Here is a 21,291-nt window from a genome sequence, read left to right as displayed (position 1 = left end):
TTATGTAAGGGACTTGAGCATCCTTGGATTTTGGTATCCACAGGGGGTCCTGCAACCAATACCCTGTGGATACCAAGGGATGATTGTATAACATTGTATTAGTTTTAGGTCTACAACATAATGATTTAATGTATGTATATATTGTGAAATGACTACCAGAATAAGTTGGTTAACATCCATCACCACACATTTACATTTTTTCTAGTGACGAAAATTTTTATGATTTACTCTTTAACAACTTTCAAATATACAATACAGTATTGTTAACTGGTTACCATGTATACATTACATGCCAAGGACTTATTTATCTTATAACTGGAAGTTTGTACCTTTTGACTACCTTCACCCATTTCCTCCCTTCTCTGCCCAGCTCCCTCCCTCTAGTAACTACCAATTTGTTCTCTGAATCTGTGAGGTTTTTCTTTTAAGATTCCTCATATAAGTGAGATTATACTATATTTGTGTTTTTCTATCTGACTTATTTCACTTAGCACAATGCCCCCATGTTGCAAATAGCTTAATGATATTCCTTTGTGTGTGTGCGTGTATATATATCGTATTATATATGGTATTATATATATAAAATCACATATACCACATTTTCTTTATCCAGGAAGAGACTGTCCTTTCTCCATTGTATAGTTGTGGCTCTTTTGTCATAAATTAGTTGACCACATATGCACGGATTTACTCCTGGGCTATTTCTGTTCCATTGATCTGTTTCTGTTTTTTATTGCAATACCATACTGTTTTGATTATTAAAGCTATGTAATATAGTTTGAAAGCAGGAAGTGTAATGCCTCTTGCTTTGTTCTTCTTTCTCAAGATTGCTTTGGCTATTTTGTGGTTCCATACAAATATTAGTATTGTTTACTGTAAAATGCCATTGGAATCTTGATAGGGGTTACGTTGGATACATAGATTGCCCTGGGTAGTATGGATTTTAACAATATTCTAGTCTGTGAGCATGGAGTGTCTCTTCATTTGTGTCTTCTTCCATTTCTTTCATCCATGTCTTACAGTTTTCAGTATACAGGTCTTTCAGCTCCTTGGTTAAATTTATTCCTAAGTATTTTATTCTTTTTGATCCAGTTGTAAATGGGATTGTCTTAATTTTTCTAATAGTTTGTTACTAGTGTATAAAAATACAGCTAATTTTTGTATATGGATTTTGTATCCTGTAATTTTACCTAATTCTTGGAGTCTTTAAGGTTTTATATGTAAGTCGTTTACAAATAATGACAGCTTTACTACTTTATTTTATTTGGATGCCTTTTCTTTTTTTTTCCTTTTTGTTCTGATTGCTCTGGCTAGGACTTCTAGTAGTATGTTGAATAAAAGGGGCAATAGTGGACTTCCTTCTATCATTGCTGATCTTAGAGGACAAGCTTTCAGTTTTTCATCACTGAGTATGATATTAACTGTGGGCTTGTCATATATGGCCTTTATTATGTTGAGGCATGTTCCCTCTGTACCCAGTTGAGAGTTTTCATAATTGAATTTGAATTTTGTCAAATGCTTTTTTGGCATCTATTCAGATGATCATATGATTTTTATCCTTAGTTTTGTTAATGTGGTGTATCACATTGTTTTGCTGATGTTGAACCACGTCATCCCAGGGATAAATCACATTTGATCATGGTGTATGAACCTTTTTGTGTATTGTTATATTGGGCTTGCTAATGTTTTGTTGAGAATTTTTGCATTCATGTTTATGAGGAATATTGGCCTGTAATTTTCTTTTCTTGTTTGTTTTGTCTAGTTTCAGTCTCAGAGTAATAGTGCTGGTCTTGTAAAATGAGTTTGGAAGTATTCTCTTCTCTTCTGTCTTTTGGAAGGGTTTGAAAGGGATTGGTATTAATTCTTAAAATGTTTGGTTGAATTTATCAGTAAATCCATTTGGACTTACGTTTTTTGGGAGGTTTGTGATTACTGATTCAATCACCTTGTTTCTAATTGGTCTGTTCAGATTTTCTATTTGTTCATGATTCAGTCTTATTTAGTAGGTTTTATGTTTCTAGCAGTTTATCCATTTCTTGTAGGTTGTCTGAATTGTTAATGGATAATTGTTCATTGTAGTCTCTGATGATCCTTTCCATTTCTGTGGGAACAGTTGTATTGTTCTCTTTCATGTCTAATATCATTTGAGTCTTTTTTCCTTAGTGAATCTAGCTAAAGGTATGTGTACTTGGTTTATCTTTTCAAAAAATCAGCTTAGTTTCATTGAACTTTTGTATTGTCCTTTCTTGTCTTTATTTTATTTATTTCTGCTCTGATCTTTGTTATTTTCTTCCTTCTACTAACTTTAGGCTTAGGTTTTTCTTTTTCTTGTTCCTTCAGGTATATAGTTAGGTTTTTTATTGAGGTGTTTCTTTTTTCTTAATGTAGTCATTTATCACTATGAACTTCCCTCTTAGAACTGCTTTTGCTGCATCCTATACGTTTTGGTGTGTTGTATTTCCATTTTTGTTTGTCTCAAGATATTTTTTGATTTCTCTTTTGATTTCTTCTTTGACCTATTGGTTGTTCAATTTCATGGTATTTAATCACCACATATTTATGAATTTTCCAGTTTTCTTTCTGGAATTGATTTCTAGTGTAATAATACCATTGTGGTTGGAAGAGATGCTTGATGTGATTTCGGTCTTCTTAACCTGTGTCCTAACATAAGGTCTATCCTGCAGAATGTGTCATGTGTGCTTAAGAAGAATGTGTACTATGCTGCTTTTGAATGAAATGTTCTGTAAATGTTTGTTAAAGTGCATGTTACACGAGATGGACTTGAATGTTTTCTTACTGATTTTCTGTCTGGATTATTTGTACATTGATGAAAGTATGGTATTAAAGCCCCCTACTATTATTGTAGTTCCTGTCTCTCTCGTTAGATCTGTTAATATTTGCTGCATACATATTAAAAATGTCATTCTTTTTTGGATGGACCCCCTTTTCGTTATACAGTGACCTTCCTTGTATCTCTTTTTGTCTTTGTCTTAGTCTCTTTTATCTGATGTAAGTATAGCTACCCCAGCTTTCTTTTGGTTTCCACTTGCATGGAATATCTTTTTCCATGTGTCTGTTTGTGTCCTTAAAGCTGAATTGAGTCTCTTGTAGGCAGCATGTAGTTATGTCTGTTTTTTTAATCCATTCAGCTACTCTGTGTCTTTCGATTGAATAATTTAGTTCATGACATTTAAAATAACTGTTGATAGATACGGACTTACTATTGACAGAGAAGCAAAAGCTGAAAGAGTTCATCACTATTAGACCAGCCTTACAAGCTTCTTTCGTAGAGATACTGACAACCTGTGGCAGGGTAATGGGAGCATGCCAGGATGGTGCCCACCTATTTGCAGATCCTCAGTGCTGGGTTGGGGTTTATGGGGAGATTGTGTCTCAGCCTCTGTTACCTTTTTCAGTGTGGATTTTTTTTTTATTTACCCAATATGTAAGAGTCGTGCAGCTAGTTTCTGGATTTTTTTCAGAGGAAAATTGTTCTATGTATAGCTGTAGATTTGGTGTGTTTGTGGGAAGAGAAGAGTTCAGGAGCCTTCTTTGTTGTCATCTTGAACTGGGACCTCCTCCTCACACTTCTGTGTGAAATGCATTTCTAGTTTTCTCAAGAAACATAAGAATTTAAGATAAGCATTAGATTGTTACCTTAATTATTATAAATTATACCCCAGTGAAATGTTCTAGAATTTTGTATACTTAAATTTTTAAGTGTAAAATTATGAAAATTTCCAAAATATAGGAAGAAGAAAATTGTATATAGTACATTCATATATCCACCACCCAGATTTAACACATACTGACATTTTACAGTATTTGCTTAAATCAGTCTTTTAAAAAGCAAATAGAATACTAAAAGTACAGCTAAAACTTTACCCCAGTCTTTGCCTCGAAAAACAAGGAAGGGGGAAATCAGTATCCTGACATTGGTGTCTGTTGTTTCCACGCTTGTTTTCATACATTTTGAACATATGTATATAACTCTAAAGAATATATATTTTCTATACATATGGTCATACTATGTAAGTTTCTTTTAGGATTTTTACTTTATGGGTCCTTTTCAACAATCTGACTACCTGTATGCCTAGGTGTGGCTTCATTTTGTATTTATCTTGCTTGGAGCTTGCTAATCTTTTTGAACCTGTACATTTATTTTTCAAAAAGAATTTTTGCCTCATTGTCTTCTGGGATTCCATTTAAACACAGTTTTGACATTGTCCCACAGATAACTGATCTTAAGTTCATTTTTTTAAACATCTTTATTAAAGTATAATTGCTTTACAGTGGTATGTTAGTTTCTGTTTTATAACAAAGTGAATCAACTATACATATACATATGTCCACATATCTCTTCCCTCTGGCATCTCCCTCCCTCCCACCCTCCCTATCCCACCCCTCTAGGTGGTCACAAAGCACTGAGCTGATCTCCATATGCTATGCAGCTGCTTCCCACTAGCTATCTATTTTACGTTTGGTAGTGTATATATGTCCATGCCACTCTCACTTTCTCCCAGCTTACCCTTCCCCCTCCCAATATCCTCAAGTCCATTCTCTAGTAGGTCTGCATCTTTATTCCTGTCTTGCCCCTAGGTTCTTCTGACCAATTTTTTTTCTTTTTTTAGATTCCATATATATGTGTTAGCATACAGTATTTGTTTTTCTCTTTCTGACTTACTTCACTCTTCACACTAGGTCCATCCACCTCACTACAAATAACTCAATTTCGTTTCTTTTTATGGCTGAGTAATATTCCATTGTATATATGTGCCATATCTTCTTTATCCATTCATCTGTTGATGGACACTTAGGTTGCTTCCATGTCCTGGCTATTGTAAATAGAGCTGCAATGAACATTGTGGAACATGACTCTTTGAATTATGGTTTTCTCAAGGTATATGCCCTGTAGTGGGATTGCTGGGTCATATGGTAGTTCTATTTGTAGTTTTTTAAGGAACCTCCATACTGTTCTCAATAGTGGCTGTATCAATTTACATTCCCATCAACAGTGCAAGAGTGTTCCCTTTTCTCCACACCCTCTCCAGCATTTATTGTTTGTAGATTTTTTGATGATGGCCATTCTGACCAGTGTGAGGTGATATCTTATTATAGTTTTGATTTGCATTTCTCTAATGATCAGTGATGTTGAGTATCCTTTCATGTGTTTGTTGGCAATCTGTATATCTTCTTTGGAGAAATGTCTATTTAGGTCTTCTGCCCATTTTTGGATTGGGTTGTTTTTTTGTTATTGAGCTGCATGAGTTGCTTGTATGTTTTGGAGATTAATCCTTTGTCAGTTGCTTCATTTGCAAATACTTTCTCCCATTCTGAGGGTTGTCTTTTGGTCTTGTTTATGGTTTCCTTTGCTGTGCAAAAGCTTTTAAGTTTCATTAGGTCCCATTTGTTTATTTTTGTTTTTATTTTCATTACTCTAGGAGGTAGGTCAGAAAAGATCTTGCTATGATTTATGTCAAAGAGTGTTCTTCCTATGTTTTCCTCTAAGAGTTTTATAGTGTCTGGTCTTATATTTAGGTCTTTAATCCATTTTGAGTTTATTTTTGTGTATGGTTTTAGGGAGTGTTCTAATTTCCTTCTTTTACATGTAGCTGTCCAGTTTTCCCAGCACCACTTATTGAAGAGGCTTTCTTTTCTCCATTGTATATTCTTGCCTTCTTTATCAAAGATAAGGTGACGATATGTGTGTGGGTTTATCTCTGGGCTTTCTCTCCTGTTCCATTGATCTATATTTCTATTTTTGTGCCAGTACCATACTGTCTTGATTACCATATCACTGATGAACATAGATGCAAAAATCCTCAACAAAATACTAGCAAACAGAATCCAACAGCACATTAAAAGGATCATACACCATGATCAAGTGGGGTTTATCCCAGGAATGCAAGGATTCTTCCATATATGCAAATCAATCAACGTGATACACCATCTTAACAAATTGAAGGAGAAAAACCATATGATCATATCAATAGATGCAGCAAAAGTTTTCCACAAAATTCAACACTCATTTATGATAAAAACCCTGCAGAAAGTAGGCATAGAGGGAACTTTCCTCAACATAATAAAGGCCATATATGACAAACCCACAGCCAACATCATCCTTAATGGTGAAAAACTGAAACCATTTCCACTAAGGTCAGGAAGAAGACAAGGTTGCCCACTCTCACCACTAATATTTAACAGTTTTGGAAGTTTTAGCTACAGCAATCAGAGAAGAAAAAGAAATAAAAGGAAACCAAATCAGAAAAGAAGAAGTAAAGCTGTCACTGTTGGCAGATGACATGATACTATACATAGAGAATCCTAAAGATGCTACCAGAAAACTACTAGAGCTAATCAATGAATTTGGTAAAGTAGCAGGATACAAAATTAATGCACAGAAATCTCTTGCATCCCTATACACTAATGATGAAAAATCTGAAAGAGAAATTAAGGAAACACTCCCATTTACCATTGCAACAAAAAGAATAAAATATCTAGGAATAAACCTACCTAAGGAGACAAAAGATCTGTATGCAGAAAATTTTAAGACACTGATGAAAGAAATTAAAGATGATACAAATAGATGGAGAGATATACCATGTTCCTGGAAGAATCAACATTGTGAAAATGACTCTACTACCCAAAGCAATCTACAGATTCAGTGCAATCCCTTTCAAACTACCACTGGCATTTTTCACAGAACTAGAACAAAAAAATCACACAATTCGTATGTAAACATAAAAGACCCCGAATAGCCAAAGCAATCTTGAGAAAGAAAAATGGAGCTGGAGGAATCAGGCTCCCTGACTTCAGAATCAGGCTCCCTGCCTTCCCTTCAAAGCTACTGTAATCAAGACAGTATGGTACTGGCAGAAAAACAGGAATATAGATTAAGTTCATTCTTTAATAGTTTTTCACTTTCAGGTTGGATAATTTCTACTGACATACTTTCAAGTTCATTGAATCTTCCTTTTCTCATCTCTAGTATGCTGTTAAACCCAGTCAATGAGGATTTTTAAATTTCAGATAACTGTATTTTAGAGTTCTAGAGTTTTCTTTTGGTTCTTACAGTTTCTTATTTTCTGCTGAGATTTCTCATCTATGCATTTATTATGACATTTTCTTTTATGTATTTGAACATAAATAATAGCTGCTTCAGAATCCTTTGCTGCTAGTTTTAATGTCTGAACCATTTCAGGCATTGCCTTTTCTCTTGATTATGGGTCACATTTTCTGTTTCTTCATGATTCTTGTAATTTTGGATTTTTTTCTGGACACTGTGAATGATAGACACATTGTAGAGACATTATTCCACTGTGTTCTTCCAAAGTGTATTGATTTTTGTTTTATCAAGCAGTTAACTTGGCAGAACTCATATTCCAAACTCTGTGTCCCCCTTGACAAAAAGTGTCTATTTAGTTCTTTTTGCCTTAGCTGGGCTTTAGTCTGTCATGAGCATGCTTAGTTAAGGGGTTAGCCAGAGATTTTGGCAGAGTTTATTTGCAGAATTTGGGGTTCCCCTTTTGTAGTTCTTTTTCTGAGATTTCCCTTTCTTACTTTCCAGCTGCTGCTGTTCTCCCACACTGTGCTCTGAGTCCTCAGTAACCTTGCAGCACCAACTGGCATCTTCCCTCGGAAAAAATGCCATAAGAGCGGCAGTCTAACCCTGTGTTCCCTGCCATTCACCATTCTGTTAGCTCCTTTCTACTTTCTGATTTGGTTGCTCTCCAGTGTCTTGGGATTGTTGTTTGATTATATTTTGTGTAGACTTTATGTTATCTGCAGGAGGGTTGGTTTGATAGAAGGTACTGCACTATTAATGGGAGTAGAACTCCTTGCATAGCTTTTTTTTTAATGTGGTAAAAATACATATAACATAAAATTTACCACTTTAGCCTTTTTTTTCTTTTTCTTTTTTTTTTTTTTGCGGTACGCGTGCCTCTCACTGTTGTGGCCTCTCCCGTTGCGGAGCACAGGCTCCGGACGCGCAGGCTCAGCGGCCATGGCTCACGGGCCTAGCTGCTCCGTGGCGTGTGGGATCTTCCCAGACCGGGGCACAAACCCGTGTCCCCTGCATTGGCAGGTGGACTCTCAACCACTGCGCCACCAGGGAAGCCCCACTTTAGCCATTTTTAAGTGTACCACTCAGGGGCATTGATTGCATTTACAGTCTTGTTCATCGGTTACCACTGTCTATACCCAAAACATTTTCTTACCCAAACAAACTCTGTGCCCCAAAAGCAGTACATCCCCACTCCCTCTCCCCCAGCCCCTGGTGTCCTCTATTACACTTCTGTCTCTATAAGTTTGCCTGTTCTACATATTTCACATGAGTGGAATCCTGCAATATTTGTTTTTTTGTGTCTGGCTTATTTCAGTTTTAGCATAATGTTTTCAAGTTTCATCTGTGTTGTAGAATGTATCAGAATTCTTTTTAAGTGTGAATAATATTCCATTGTATGTTCACGCCACATTTTATTTATCTATTCATCTGTTGATGGATATGTTTCCACATATTTGCTGTTGTGAATAATGAATGCTGTTATGAACATGGATGTACAAGTATCTGTTTGAGTTCCTACTTTGATTTATTTGGGGTATATACCTGTAAGTGGAGTTGCTGGATCAGACGGTAATTCTTTAACTTCTTGAGGAACTGCCAAACTGTTTTCCACAGTGGCTATACCATTTTATATTCCCACTAGCAATGTACAAGTTTCCAGTTTCTAAAAATTCTCACCCATATGTGTTATTTTCCTTTTATTTATTGTCTATTATTATAGTCATCCTAGTGGGTATTAAGTGGTATCTCATTGTGATTTGGATTTTCATTTCTCTAATGACTAATTATGTTGAGTATCTTTTCATGTCCTTGTTGATGGTTTATATATCTTTGGAGAAATGTCTACTCAAGTCTTTTGCCCATTTTTTGAGTTGTCTTTTTATTGTCTTGACATATTCTGGTTATTAAATGCTTATCAGACATAGTTTGCAAATATTTTTTCCCATTCTGCAGTTTCTTTTCACTCTGAGTGTCTTCCGATGCACAAAAGTTTTTGATTTTGATGAAATCCAATTTATCTAGTTTTTCTTTTGTTGCTTATGCCTTTGGTGTCATATCTTAGACTTGTTGCCAAATCCAAAGTCATGAAAATTTACCCCTGTTTTCTTCCAGGAGTTTTATGGTTTTAGCTCTTATGTTTGTTTTTCATCCATTTTGTGTTAATTTCTGTATATGGTGGGAGGTAGGGATGCAACTTTACTCTTTTGCATGTGGAAATCCAATTTTCCCAGCAGTATCTGTTGAAGAGATATTCTTTCCATTGATGGACTTGACACCATTGTCAAAAGTCAGTTGGCCATATATGTAAGGGTTTATTTCTGGATGCTCAGTTCTATTCCATTATTCTCTATATATCTACCCTAAAGCCAGTAAGTTTTGAAATTGGGAACTGTGTATGCTCCAACTTTGTTTCTTTTTCAAGATTGTTTTGGCTCTTCAAGGCCTCTCACATTTTCATATGAATTTGAGTATTGGTTTTTCTACTTCTACAAATGTATAAATTTTTTTAACTTGCTTTTTGGATTCTGATTATTTTAGAGATTTATTCATGTTAATACAGACATATAATTACTTAATGGATTATAAAGAAGTGTCTAAACACTTTATTAATAAACAATGTTTTGCTTTTATAAGGAATGCCACAATGAACATTCTTTGAATGCCTCTTGTCCACATGTTGTAAAGTGTCTTTAGGACAGTAGTTCACAACCTGGGCAGTTTTGCTTGCAAGGAAACATTTGGCAGTCTTTGGAGACATTTTTGATTATCAAGACTAAGAGGAGGGGTGCTGCAGGCATCTAGTGGGTAGAGACCAGGGACACTATTAAGCATCCTACAATGCAAAAACAGATTCCCACCCACCCTATTACAAAGTATTATCCAAATTATACACTTTGTTAATAGTACTGAGGTTGAGAAACTATGCTCTGGGGCATATACTTAGAAGTGGAATTTATAAAGCCCTAGGGTATGTGCAGTTTTTTAGTATTATATGAAATGGGTTTCTGTAAAATGTGACAAAGATATTATTTCCAATTCAAATAAAGGTTTGGAATATCTGAAATTAAAGTTTCTTTGGTGATGCTGGTATCTAACAGTTATAAGCAATTTAATTATCTTAAACCAGATACAATAGCAGCATTATCCAGAGTTAACTAATTTGTTACTTACCCAGAGGGTGCACATAATTTAACTTCATGAACTGAAATACAGCAGTACTTCCTGCCTGATTAAAAGAATGAGAGAAAAATTAGTGTGAAAAATGCAGAATTTTTTTCTGGCAAAGATGGTTGTTAAATATTGAAAGCTTAAAGGTTTGAAAATTTTTTCTAAGTGTGATTTAAATTCGTTTTTAAACTGAAGACAGGGGAATGAACCTAAAGAATTTTGAGACCCACTTTTAAGCCTATAAGACCCATGACTCCCCCTTTGAAAATCTGATGAAAGTTATGGCCCCAGAACTACGTGCATGTTTGTGTACATACAATTTTGTGTATGATTTTTGGGTGGTTTATGCATGCTCCTGAAGCCCATTCAAGGACCACTCCTACCTGCCTTGAACCTTCTAGATTTCCAGATTCAGGACTTTGGTAATAAAACTCTTAAAATGCTAAAAATAAGATATATGTATTTGAAACTATCACTGAATAGTAAAGACACCGCTCTATATTGTTCGTGTCTTATTTGCCAAATGCACAAGACTCAGTGATAGGATTCTTTAAGTTCTTCAACATTAAATGAATGAATACAGATCTGATTTTAATATCTATAACCTTCAATTTTTTTTTCTTTTTACTAGGCATATGCAGCGGTGCTATGGCAACAAGCTAATGAAAACAGATGCAATTCAACTGAAAAAGCATGTTTTGGAATCTCCCTACCAGAAGAAAGACTTAATGACTTTCGTGATGAACAAATTGGACAGTTGCAGGAGCTGATGCAAGAAGCCACTAAACCCAATAGGCAGTTTAGTATTACTGAGTCCAGGAAACCAAAATTTTAGTCTATACAATAAAGTTTAACAAAGCATTTCAAATTCAGAGCCCCTTATTTTAACTGTCATTGGTTTTAAAAATTTATTTCTTAAGCTTTTAGGCTTTGAGAATGCCTGGTGTTAATGAAATATTCTTTTATCTGGGGATGAGTGCTCTTTGTAATATACAGATCAGGATCATAAGTGGATGAAACTTTACATTATTGAAGTAACAGCACTTGCTGGATAGGATTTGTTTTTTGGATTGAACAAGAAAGAATGGCTCTAAAATGGACAAGCTTGTGAAATTTTGCCAAAAATTTTTTTATGTATAAATTCGTTTTAATGCTATTCTTGTTCAACCATTAGCTTCATGGCTTTAGCTTTATAAGTATATTTATTATGATAATGATTGATTGATAGATGTAGAATTCTGAGGTTATTATTTAATTTCCATTTGCATGGAATATCTTTTTCCATCCCCTCACTTTCAATCTGTAAGTGTCCCTGGATCTGAAGGTGGGTCTCTTGTAGACAGCATATATAAGGGTCTTGTTTTCATATCCAGCCAGTCTGTGTCTTTTGGTTGGAGCATTTAATCCATTTACATTTAAGGAAATTATTGATATGCATGTTCTTACTGCCATTTTATTAATTGTTTTGGATTTGTTTTTGTAGGTCTTTTTTCTTTTCCTCATTTTATTTATTTATTTATTGGCTGTGTTGGGTCTTTGTTGCTGTGTGTGGGCTTTCTCTAGTTGCAGTGACTGGGGGCTACCCTTCGTTGCAGTGCATGGGCTTCTCATTGCAGTGACTTCTCTTGTTGCAGAGCACGGGCTCTAGGCTTCAGTAGTTGTGCCTTGCAGGCTCTACAGCACAGGCTCAGTAGTTGTGGCACATGGGCTCAGTTGCTCTGTGGCATGTCCCAGACTAGGGATCGAATCTGTGTGACCCCTGCTTTGGCAGGCAGATTCTTAACCACTTTGCCACCAGGGAAGGCCCTTTTTTTTCCCCCCCTTCCTCTGTTGTGCTCTTCTCTAGTGTTGTGTTTGGATTGCTTTTTCTTTTTTGTGTGCATCGTAGTTTTGGTTTGTGGTTACCATGCGGTTTTGATTTAGTAGTCTATATATATATATATATATACACACACAAGATTGTTTTAAGTTGCTGGTCTCAATTTCAAATGCATTTCCAATATCCTGCATTAGTAACTCTCTTCATGATTGCTGGTTTTGATATATTTGTGTGTGGATGATTTCCTGCCTTTACTGTATGTTTGCCTTTACTGGTGAGCTTTCCCATTCAGAATTTTTTTGTTTCTACTTGCAGCCTTTTCTTTTCAATCTGGAGAAGTTCCTTTAGCATTTGTTGTGAAGCTAGTTTGGTGGTGCTGAATTCTCTTAGCTTTTGCTTGTCTGTAAAGCTTTTGATTTCTCCATCCAATCTGAATGAGAGTTTTGCTGGCTATTCTTGATTGTAGGTTTTTTCCTTTCATCACTTTAATTATATCATGCCACTCCCTCTGGCCTGCAGAGTTTCTGCTGAAAAATCAGCTGATTGTGATTTTGGAGTTTTTGCGTGAGGAGGTGAGCTCAAGTCCAGCAAGGTTATTATTTAAATACATTGTTATCCTGAAAATTTCATCACTTCTGCTTTAATAATACATATGATTATTCTTTTAAATGTCCCTTTTCCCTGAGTCATTGTTTATTTACAATGAAAGGTTAAAAAGAAGCTTTAGGATTCAGTATTATACATATTACCATTTGTCTACTAGATTTTACAATGTTTAATACATTTCTCTGGTGTTTGTTAATAACAGATGACCCCTTAATTTGTAGTTACTTTGAGAATCTCATTTATGGCCTAATTCATGGGGAGATAAAAACACTTTCATCATTTTTTTCTTACACTTAAGTCAATTTATACACTGAAAAGAAAAAAAGCATTTTAGAATGTGACTGGGATTATGAATTAAAAAAAATATTGTACACTAAAACAACTTGCATATATAATTATGTATGTGTACTTTGATTTTTTTAACACCTATATTGGAGTATAATTGCTTTACAATGATGTTAGTTTCTGCTTTATAACAAAGTGAATCAGTTATACATATACATATGTTCCCATATCTCTTCCCTCTTGCATCTCCCTCCCTCCCACCCTCCCTATCCCACCCCTGTAGGTGGTCACAAAGCACCTAGCTGATCTCCTTGTGCTATGCGGCTGCTTCCCACTAGCTATCTATTTTACATTTGGTAGTGTATATATGTCCATGCCACTCTCTCACTTTGTCCCAGCTTACCCTTCCCCATATCCTCAAGTTCATTCTCTAGTAGGTCTGTGTCTTTATTCCCATCTTACCTCTAGGTTCTTCATGACCTGTACTCTGAGATTCTTAATCATTTTTCAGATGCAATTGTGTTTATGTCAGCTTTTCAAAAAATTAATTCATATTTGCTCTGTTTTTCTGTCTTGTGCTTTCTCTGTGTATGGCTGCTGGGTCCCTCAGTCCTTTCTTCTATTCCTCTCTGATCAGTCTATAGACTGATCAGTGAGTCTTTTCCCATACGTCAATCAGTAATTAGTCTTTACATTATAACAGGCTCCAGGAATAAAACAATGAATAAGATAAAGCTCTTGCCCTGAAGTTAGTCTTACCAGTGCATTCAGGAACCCTGTTTCAGCATGAACGAATACGTTACGTCCTCAAACTCTTTATAGTACTATCTTTTTCATCTTCTTGGTTAATAGAAACCTAACACCTGCGAGGACACTGCTTCTTTGTGTCTTGTGATGTGGGAGTTGGGGATCCTTTAGAACTCAGTGGAACATAGAACCCCCATTACTGTGTGACCCTTACTTAAGAAATCTTTCATTTGTAGTATTTTCTTTTTGGTTATACATTTTCTTGTTCTTTGGTACCTGGCTCATACCTCTTCATCTCATGTCTTGCCATCATTTTGGTGACATTAGTACTAATCTATGTGGTTGACTTACCTAGTAGCCAGATGGTTCTTTGATGGTTCATTATTCACTTTCACTAATCCAACCACCCATTTTCTTGGCTACACTTAAACCTGCTTTATTCAAAACTGAATAAAGCTCCAATTCTGAAATTATGAATTACTGCATTCCGTGCTTTTGTCATTGCATCTTAATATGATGAGTTTTTTACTCCTGCACCTGGGCATTCTTTCAACAAATACCAAAGAACCTTAATATGCCAGGCATCATCTTAGAGACTAGGATACAGCAGTTATCAAAGACAAAATGTCTATCCCTATGGAATTTACATTCTAAAAGAGGGAAACAAAATACGTAAATAAAATAGGTAGGGTGGTTAGAACTATGAAGAAGTAAAGCAAGGATAGGGGATAGAGCTGTGGTTCCCAAAATATGAACTGAGATGCCCCAGGGCACCACAGAGAACCACAGCGGTGCTGCAGGATATTTCAAATTTTTCAGGAAATCACAGCCATATTTTCTGGACACCACACAGTTACTAGTTTGAGGTATTTCAGTTTCACTGTTGTATTGCAACATTCTTTTGGATGACATATCTTTGTAAACCTGGGCTTTAGCAATTGCTGTGAGAAAAGCAAATACCACACAAAAATTAGTGACAGAAAATTTCCAGTATGATTACAGTGTTTGAGAAGCTGTGTAGTGTCCAGTAGGTGCTAAATTGTTTGTTAGTACTTAAATACCTACTGAGTTGTTTGAACTATGTAGTAAAACTGTTGTGGGGTTTTGTTTTGTTTTGTTTGCTGTAGGTGTGCTGTGTAAATACTGAGACACTAAGAGTGTGGGAACTGATGAAATCAGCAGCATGTCAGAGAGTGGTCTGTAACTGTGAACTCATTAGTCTTTTGACCACTCAGTTTGTTCAGTATCATTCCTTTACTGCCTTCATTTCCATCCCAATCTCCCCTAGTTTCTGTGATCTTTCACTTCATCCAGCCATTTAGCGATACCCTCAATGTCACTGTCTCCTTTCCTTTTACCTCATCTGCTGCTCTCACCAAGGTAACCACTCACTCGCCAAAATTAATAGGGTATTAATCAGTATAAGATGGATATGTTAGGGACTTCCCTGGTGGTGCAGTGGTTAAGAATCCGCCTGCCAATGCAGGGGACACGGGTTCGAGCCCTGGTCCAGGAAGGTCCCACATGCTGCAGAGCAACTAAACCCGTGTGTCACAAATACTGAGCCTGCGCTCCAGAGCCCACAAGCCACAACTACTGAGCCTGCGCGCCACAACTAGAGAAAGCCTGCATGCAGCAAAGAAGACCCACTGCAGCCAAAAATAAATAAAAAAATTTTAAAAAAAAAGATTGATATGTTATCCTGTGAGGCTTGATAGTATTATTTACTCTCTCCTGCTTTTAACTCACTCCTGCTTGGTTTGTATACTGCCTAACTCTCCTTTAGGTTATTTTTTTTCTCGTTTTTAAAAAAGTGATGTTCTGTGGGATTTCGTCTTTAGGACTCCTACTTTACATATCCATTGCTTCAGATATTAGCTATACTCTTAAATCTATAACACCAACCTAAATCTCATTTCTTCAGATTTGTGTTTAAAATTCTGTTCGTCATTTTCCAACTCATATTTAAAATTACTTTTCTTCCCTCCTCAGGGAATGAATGATACTAACATATACTCAGTCCAGAATTCTGTAATTTAGCCTAGATTTTCACAATTTTCCTGGAGGCCTCCCTCTCATTATTCCATTCTGACAACTCCATGTGGTGGACTGCAAAATAGCCATAGTTCTCTATCGCTCCTAGTACCCATGCCCATTGCAGTGTGACTTTGCAGTTCCTCCCGTCAGGAATTCCATCATTAGAATTCCACAGACCTGGAACTGGCCTTGTTTCTTGATTTGCTAAAAAGAATGTGGGTAATGACAGTATGCCAACTCAGGCTCTAGGCCTCAGAGCCTTGTACACTTCCACCTACACTACTGGAAACCTACCTGGCTACCATGTGAACAAACTTGGTCTTGTGGAGAACGTGGAGCAGCGGTGAAGCCATCCTAGACCAGCCAGCTCTCAGCCAACTGCAGTTACATGAATAAGCCCAGCCAGGCCCAGAAGGACTGCCCGGCTGACCCCAGCCCAAATTGCCAATTGTAAGTTAAATAAATGGTAGTCCTTTTAAGTCACTATATGTTTTATAAATGGTAGTCCTTTTAAGTCACTATATGTTTTGTGGTGGTTTGTGATATAGTTAAAACTGATACACTCTACTGCTTTACTATTTCAGAATCATGACCTTTTCTCTACCTAGTCTGATATTTCAGACTTAGAATTTTTTTCTTTTTCTGTAGTAAGTTATATATGGCTTCCTTGTCTTTGGCATACTCCTTTATATATTATTCTCCATTTGGCTGTAAACATCGCCTTATTGACATGCAAATCTGATCTAGAGCTGGTTCAGTTATCAACTTACCCTTGGTGGCGGTGGTTGAGGGGGATCTAGTACAGTTTGTAGAAACTGGCAGTGTGTATTGAGAACTTTAAAAATTATCATACCTCTTGGACCCATTAACTCTATTTCTAGAATTCTGTCCTAAGGGGGGAAAAATTAGAAATGTGGACAAAGTTTTTGATATAAACGTATTAGAATTGGTGTTTAAAAGAGTCAAAATTTGAGAACAAAACTTCCTCAAACATCAGAAAGGTTAAGTGAGTTGTGATAACATGTACAGTCAAACAATTTAAATTTAGATTTACAAAGGGTTTTTAAGGACATGGGAAATTACTTGATATTGATAAGCACGAAAAGGATGCTACGAAATAGACAACATTTCACAAAGACGTTAGATTTCCTTTTCAGTAATGTGGCAGACTTCGTTAACCTGAGCATTTCTCCTCATGAAAATGAAAACTTTTAGGTAGAATATAAAAGCATTTTTGAGAAGCATGTAGAGTTGGCAGTGTTCTAAGAGATTAAGTAACAAGGCCAAGTGAAACTGCTGAAGCCTCTTTGGCTCCAAGGGTGAATTTCAGCTTTGGTTTTGATAGTCCTTTGGAACAGTAGGCAGAGGACAAAGCATACAGGCCTCCAGAGGTGGAGAAAACCAGCCGCTAAGGACTGCACCATCAGGGTAAGAGTGAGCCGGAAGCAAACCTGCTCCAGTGTTTGTGCAAAGTGAAGTAACCCCAAATTCAAGTTATCTGGGTGCTAAAACAGACAAAACTTGAGCTATGAATTTAGGGGCCCCAGAATGAATGCCTGGCAGATGTGAACAAATCTTTGGAGGATACTAGACAGTTTTCCTAGGAAATGAATGCCTTAAGTTTAAATAAAGTCCGTAAGGAAGGCTAGCATCATGAATGAAAGGCAGCAAAGATACAAGAAAATAACTTTGGAATTAGCACATGTATAAGATAAAACATCTATGTTTATATGTTTAAAAAATAAAAAGTTTTAAAATATCTACAGGAAACAAGGCATTATAAAAACTGACCTAGCATATTTAAAAAAGAACCAAATAGAAATTCTGGGAATGGAAAATAGACGAATTAAAATTACAAATAAGCCAATGTGGAGGTTTAACACAAGATTAGATGGGCCTGAAAAGAGAATCAATGAGTACAAAATAGAAGAAATGATCCAGAATGTAACACAGAAGAGAAACTTAAAAATATCAGAGTGGAGAAATCCAAAGGGTCTAATGTATAGCTAATAATAGTCTCAAATAGATGATGGGGCACAAGCAATATTTGAAGAAATCATTGCTGAGAATTTTTAAATCAACGAAAAATACCAGTCCACAGATTTATCCCAAGTGGGATAAATATGAAATCCTCACTTAGGTAAACTGCAGTGAAACAGTGGAGTGCTGAAGACAAAAACTTGTAAAAGCAGCGAAAACAGAAGTTGCAGATAACCTTCAGAGCTACGTCAGCTAGACTTTTCTTTAGCTGATTTGGAAGCCAGAACCCAGTTGGATAACTGTAATGCGTGAGCAAAAAATAACTTTCAACTTAAAATTCTATACTTAGCAAATTATTTCAAGAATGACGGTGGAATAAAGACAGTTTCAGACAACGAAGCATGAGCACAGTTGCCACCTGCAGGTTCTTACTAAAGGAAATTCTAAAGGATGTGCTTTGTATAGTAGAAAGTTGATGAAAGAAGGAATAAAGGACCAAGATTGTTGTAAATATAGATTAATCTAAAGGAACATTTACCATATGGAACAATAATGATGTTTCCTGGGGTTAAGAAATGAGGGATTTAGAAAACAATAATATGTAAGTTGGTAGGGTAGTGATTGGAATAAGTACTCTAAGTTTGGATGGACTGAGAAGAGAATAAAAGTACTGATTAACTAAGTGGAAATGTGATTTCTAGTGTGTAACTCATTTCTGTATAACATGTTAGTGGTTGTTACATAGAAATGAGTATATAACTTCCAAGCTAGTAGAGGGGAAAAATGAAATAGGAAAAAACAATCATTATAAAATAAGGAAAGAGAAAAGACATAGAAGAGGAGCTAAGTAGAGAGATAAAAATTGAGAAATATAACTCAAAATGTCAGTAATTATCTTAAATGTAAATGGACTGTTATCCAGTTAAGGGCAGATTGTTAAACTGGTTAAAAAATGAAACCAATTATATGCTATGGTAAGAGACCACATCTAAAGCATAAAATACAGAACGTTTGAAAGTAAAATGATGGTAAAAGTTATACCAACCGGAAATAAGCTGATGTAGATATATACATATTTGAAAAAAGTTGCTTAAGGCAGAGAGATTGCTAAGGAAAGTAACTTCATAAAATGAAAGGTTCAATTTACTAGGAGGATCATTTTAAATTGGTATTTACCTGGGAAGTAAGTGATTAAACAGCCCCATATTCTAGGAAGCTAACAGTTCCAAATAACCCATGAATTAATCAAGAAATCCTAATGGATCCTAGAATATAAGTGAAACTGAGCACTAGTGGAATACTTAATAAAATATGTGGGTTGTAGCTAAAGCAGTAGTTGAAGGAAATTAATAGCCTTAAATGTGTCTAGCAGAAGGAAAGAACGAAAAAAAAGGCTGAATATTGAGAGAAGCATCTAACTTAATAAATTAGAAAAACAGCATAAAATAATCTCAAAGGAAAGAAGAAAATCAAGATAAGGGCAGAAAATTTTTTAAAAAATCAAAAGTTCATTCTTTGAAAAAAGACAACAGTGACAAGTCTCTGGTGAAGTTAAGAAAAAAAGCGGGCACAAATAATATCAGGAGTGCATAAGAGGACATAACTATTTCTGTGATTTTTAAATATGATATGAGCAACAAAAAAACCAATAAATTTGTATCATGTAGAAGAAATGGACACATTTTTAGAAATGTATAGCTTACCAAAATAGAAGAATGGTTTTACAGTTATTAAATTAATAACTATTCCTAGAAAGGAAATTCTAGACCTAAATAACTTCTTTCATGAGTACTGCCAAGTATTCAATAAATAAATAATTCCGAACTTAAGCCCTTACAAAGAACAGAGAAAGAGGGTTGCTCCCTAACTAACTTTATATCAGACTGGCAAATTCCTGATAGCAAATGATAAAATGGAAAATTACATGCCAATTTCACTTAGGAACATAGTTGCAAAATCCTAAACTAAGTATTCATCATGACCTTGTCAGGTTTATCCCAGGAGTCCAAAGTTGTTAGAAAATCAATTACTATGATCTGCCACATAATCAAATTAAAGGAGATTTACTCATGATCATCTCATTAGATGTAGAAAAAGCATTTGCTTAACATTCAACATCAATTCATGATAGAAATTCTCTTAACAAAGTAGGTATAAAGGTTACTTCATCAGTCTGATTACATGGTTTCTACCAAACATCGGCAGCAAACATGATGAAGAATCCTTGAAAGCTTTCTCCTTGAGGCTGGGGAAAAGACAAGAATGTCTGTCATCACTGCTCTTCAAGTCAAAACTCTTAGTCTCATAATATTATCATATATGTAGAAAATCTAAGGGAATCTATAAATCATTAGAATGAATAAGAGAATTTAGCAAGTTTGTTAGATGCAAAAATTTCTATCTGAAAGTCAATTGCATTCCTATATAGCAAGAAACAACATGAAAATTTATGAAAGTATCCTTAAAATAATATCAAGTATTAAATACTTGGAAAGCAGTTTCACAAAAGATATTCAAAACTCTCTGGAGAAAATTGTGAAATTTTACTTAAAGACACTAAAAGAAGACTTAAATGAAGTTGTACTCTATGCTCAAAGATTTAAAGATTGAATATTGTAAATATCTTAAGTATCCCCAAATGGTTTGTAGTTTCATTGCGATTTTCATCAAAATTCCAGATTATCTTTTTCTAATTGACAAGCATATTTTAGAATTTATATGGATATGCAAAGACCAAGAATAGCCAAGGCACACTCTAAGAAGAACAATGTAATAGGATTTACCCTGCCTGTGAGATAGCCAAACATAACTGAGACAGGCTGGGACCTGGGACCCTTTGCTGCAGTGCTTGCACCTGGACAAATGTCTCCTCAAGCAGCAGAATACAAAGAAACTACAAGGGACTGAAAAGTAACTGTGTGCATGTACATTTGGGGCAAATTATGAAAAACAAGAAACAAAAAAGACCAAAACCCAACTGCCACTTCTGAGGTGCTGGGAGCAAAAGCAGGCTACTGCACATGATCCCAGCACCACCAAAGGGGTGGGCAGGCCACCCAAGCCGCCCCTCCTGCCCGACCCCCGGAACTGCCCCTACCCTAACCCCATCTAAGGAACAGCTCGCCCACACCCTAGAGAGCTAGCAAGGGAACCAGTTGCTTGCTTTCACTCCCTTGTGCTGCAGCACGAGTCCCAATAAAGCCTTGCCTGAATTTCTTGTCTGGCCTCTTACTAATTTCTATTGATTAAAGATTCGAAGAACTCCGGTCAGTAACATAACTATAGTTATTAAGACAGTGTAGCATTTAATTATATGGAGGTTTGGTTTATGGTGATGGTGGTACTGCCGTTGCCATAATGGTGGTGGAGAAAGGACTCCCTTTCAATAAATGGTTCTGGGACAATTGAGTATTTTTGTTGGGGGGGGGGGACTTTTTTTGGTGCCTAGAATTGGCTGTACGTTTCTTAATTAAAGGCAAAATTACAACACTGTAAGAATATAATGCAGAGCATATCTTCAAAATGTTGGGGTGGTAGAGGATTTATAAAATAAGACACAACCAGTTCTAACTGTAAAGGAAAA

At 35.9% G+C, this 21,291-nt stretch overlaps 1 protein-coding gene across 4 annotated transcripts in view; it reads left to right on the top strand.

The window, feature by feature from the left end:
- The window catches only part of SDHAF3 (succinate dehydrogenase complex assembly factor 3), an 82,890-nt gene extending 71,788 nt beyond the window's left edge, over positions 1 to 11,102 (top strand). For all 4 annotated transcript variants that reach the window (XM_067746345.1, XM_067746342.1, XM_067746344.1 and 1 more), the window contains one exon: positions 10,866 to 11,102. In XM_067746345.1, the coding sequence (XP_067602446.1) occupies positions 10,866 to 10,897 (32 nt within the window). In that variant the 3' untranslated portion in view covers positions 10,898 to 11,102. The remainder of the gene's footprint in view (positions 1 to 10,865) is intronic.
- Positions 11,103 to 21,291: the final 10,189 nt, after the last annotated feature.

This window comes from Pseudorca crassidens, chromosome 8 (assembly GCF_039906515.1).
Source record: "Pseudorca crassidens isolate mPseCra1 chromosome 8, mPseCra1.hap1, whole genome shotgun sequence".
NCBI lineage: Eukaryota > Metazoa > Chordata > Mammalia > Artiodactyla > Delphinidae > Pseudorca > Pseudorca crassidens.
Note: the sequence above shows the minus strand (reverse complement) of the source record. Positions and strands in the feature narration are given on the sequence as shown.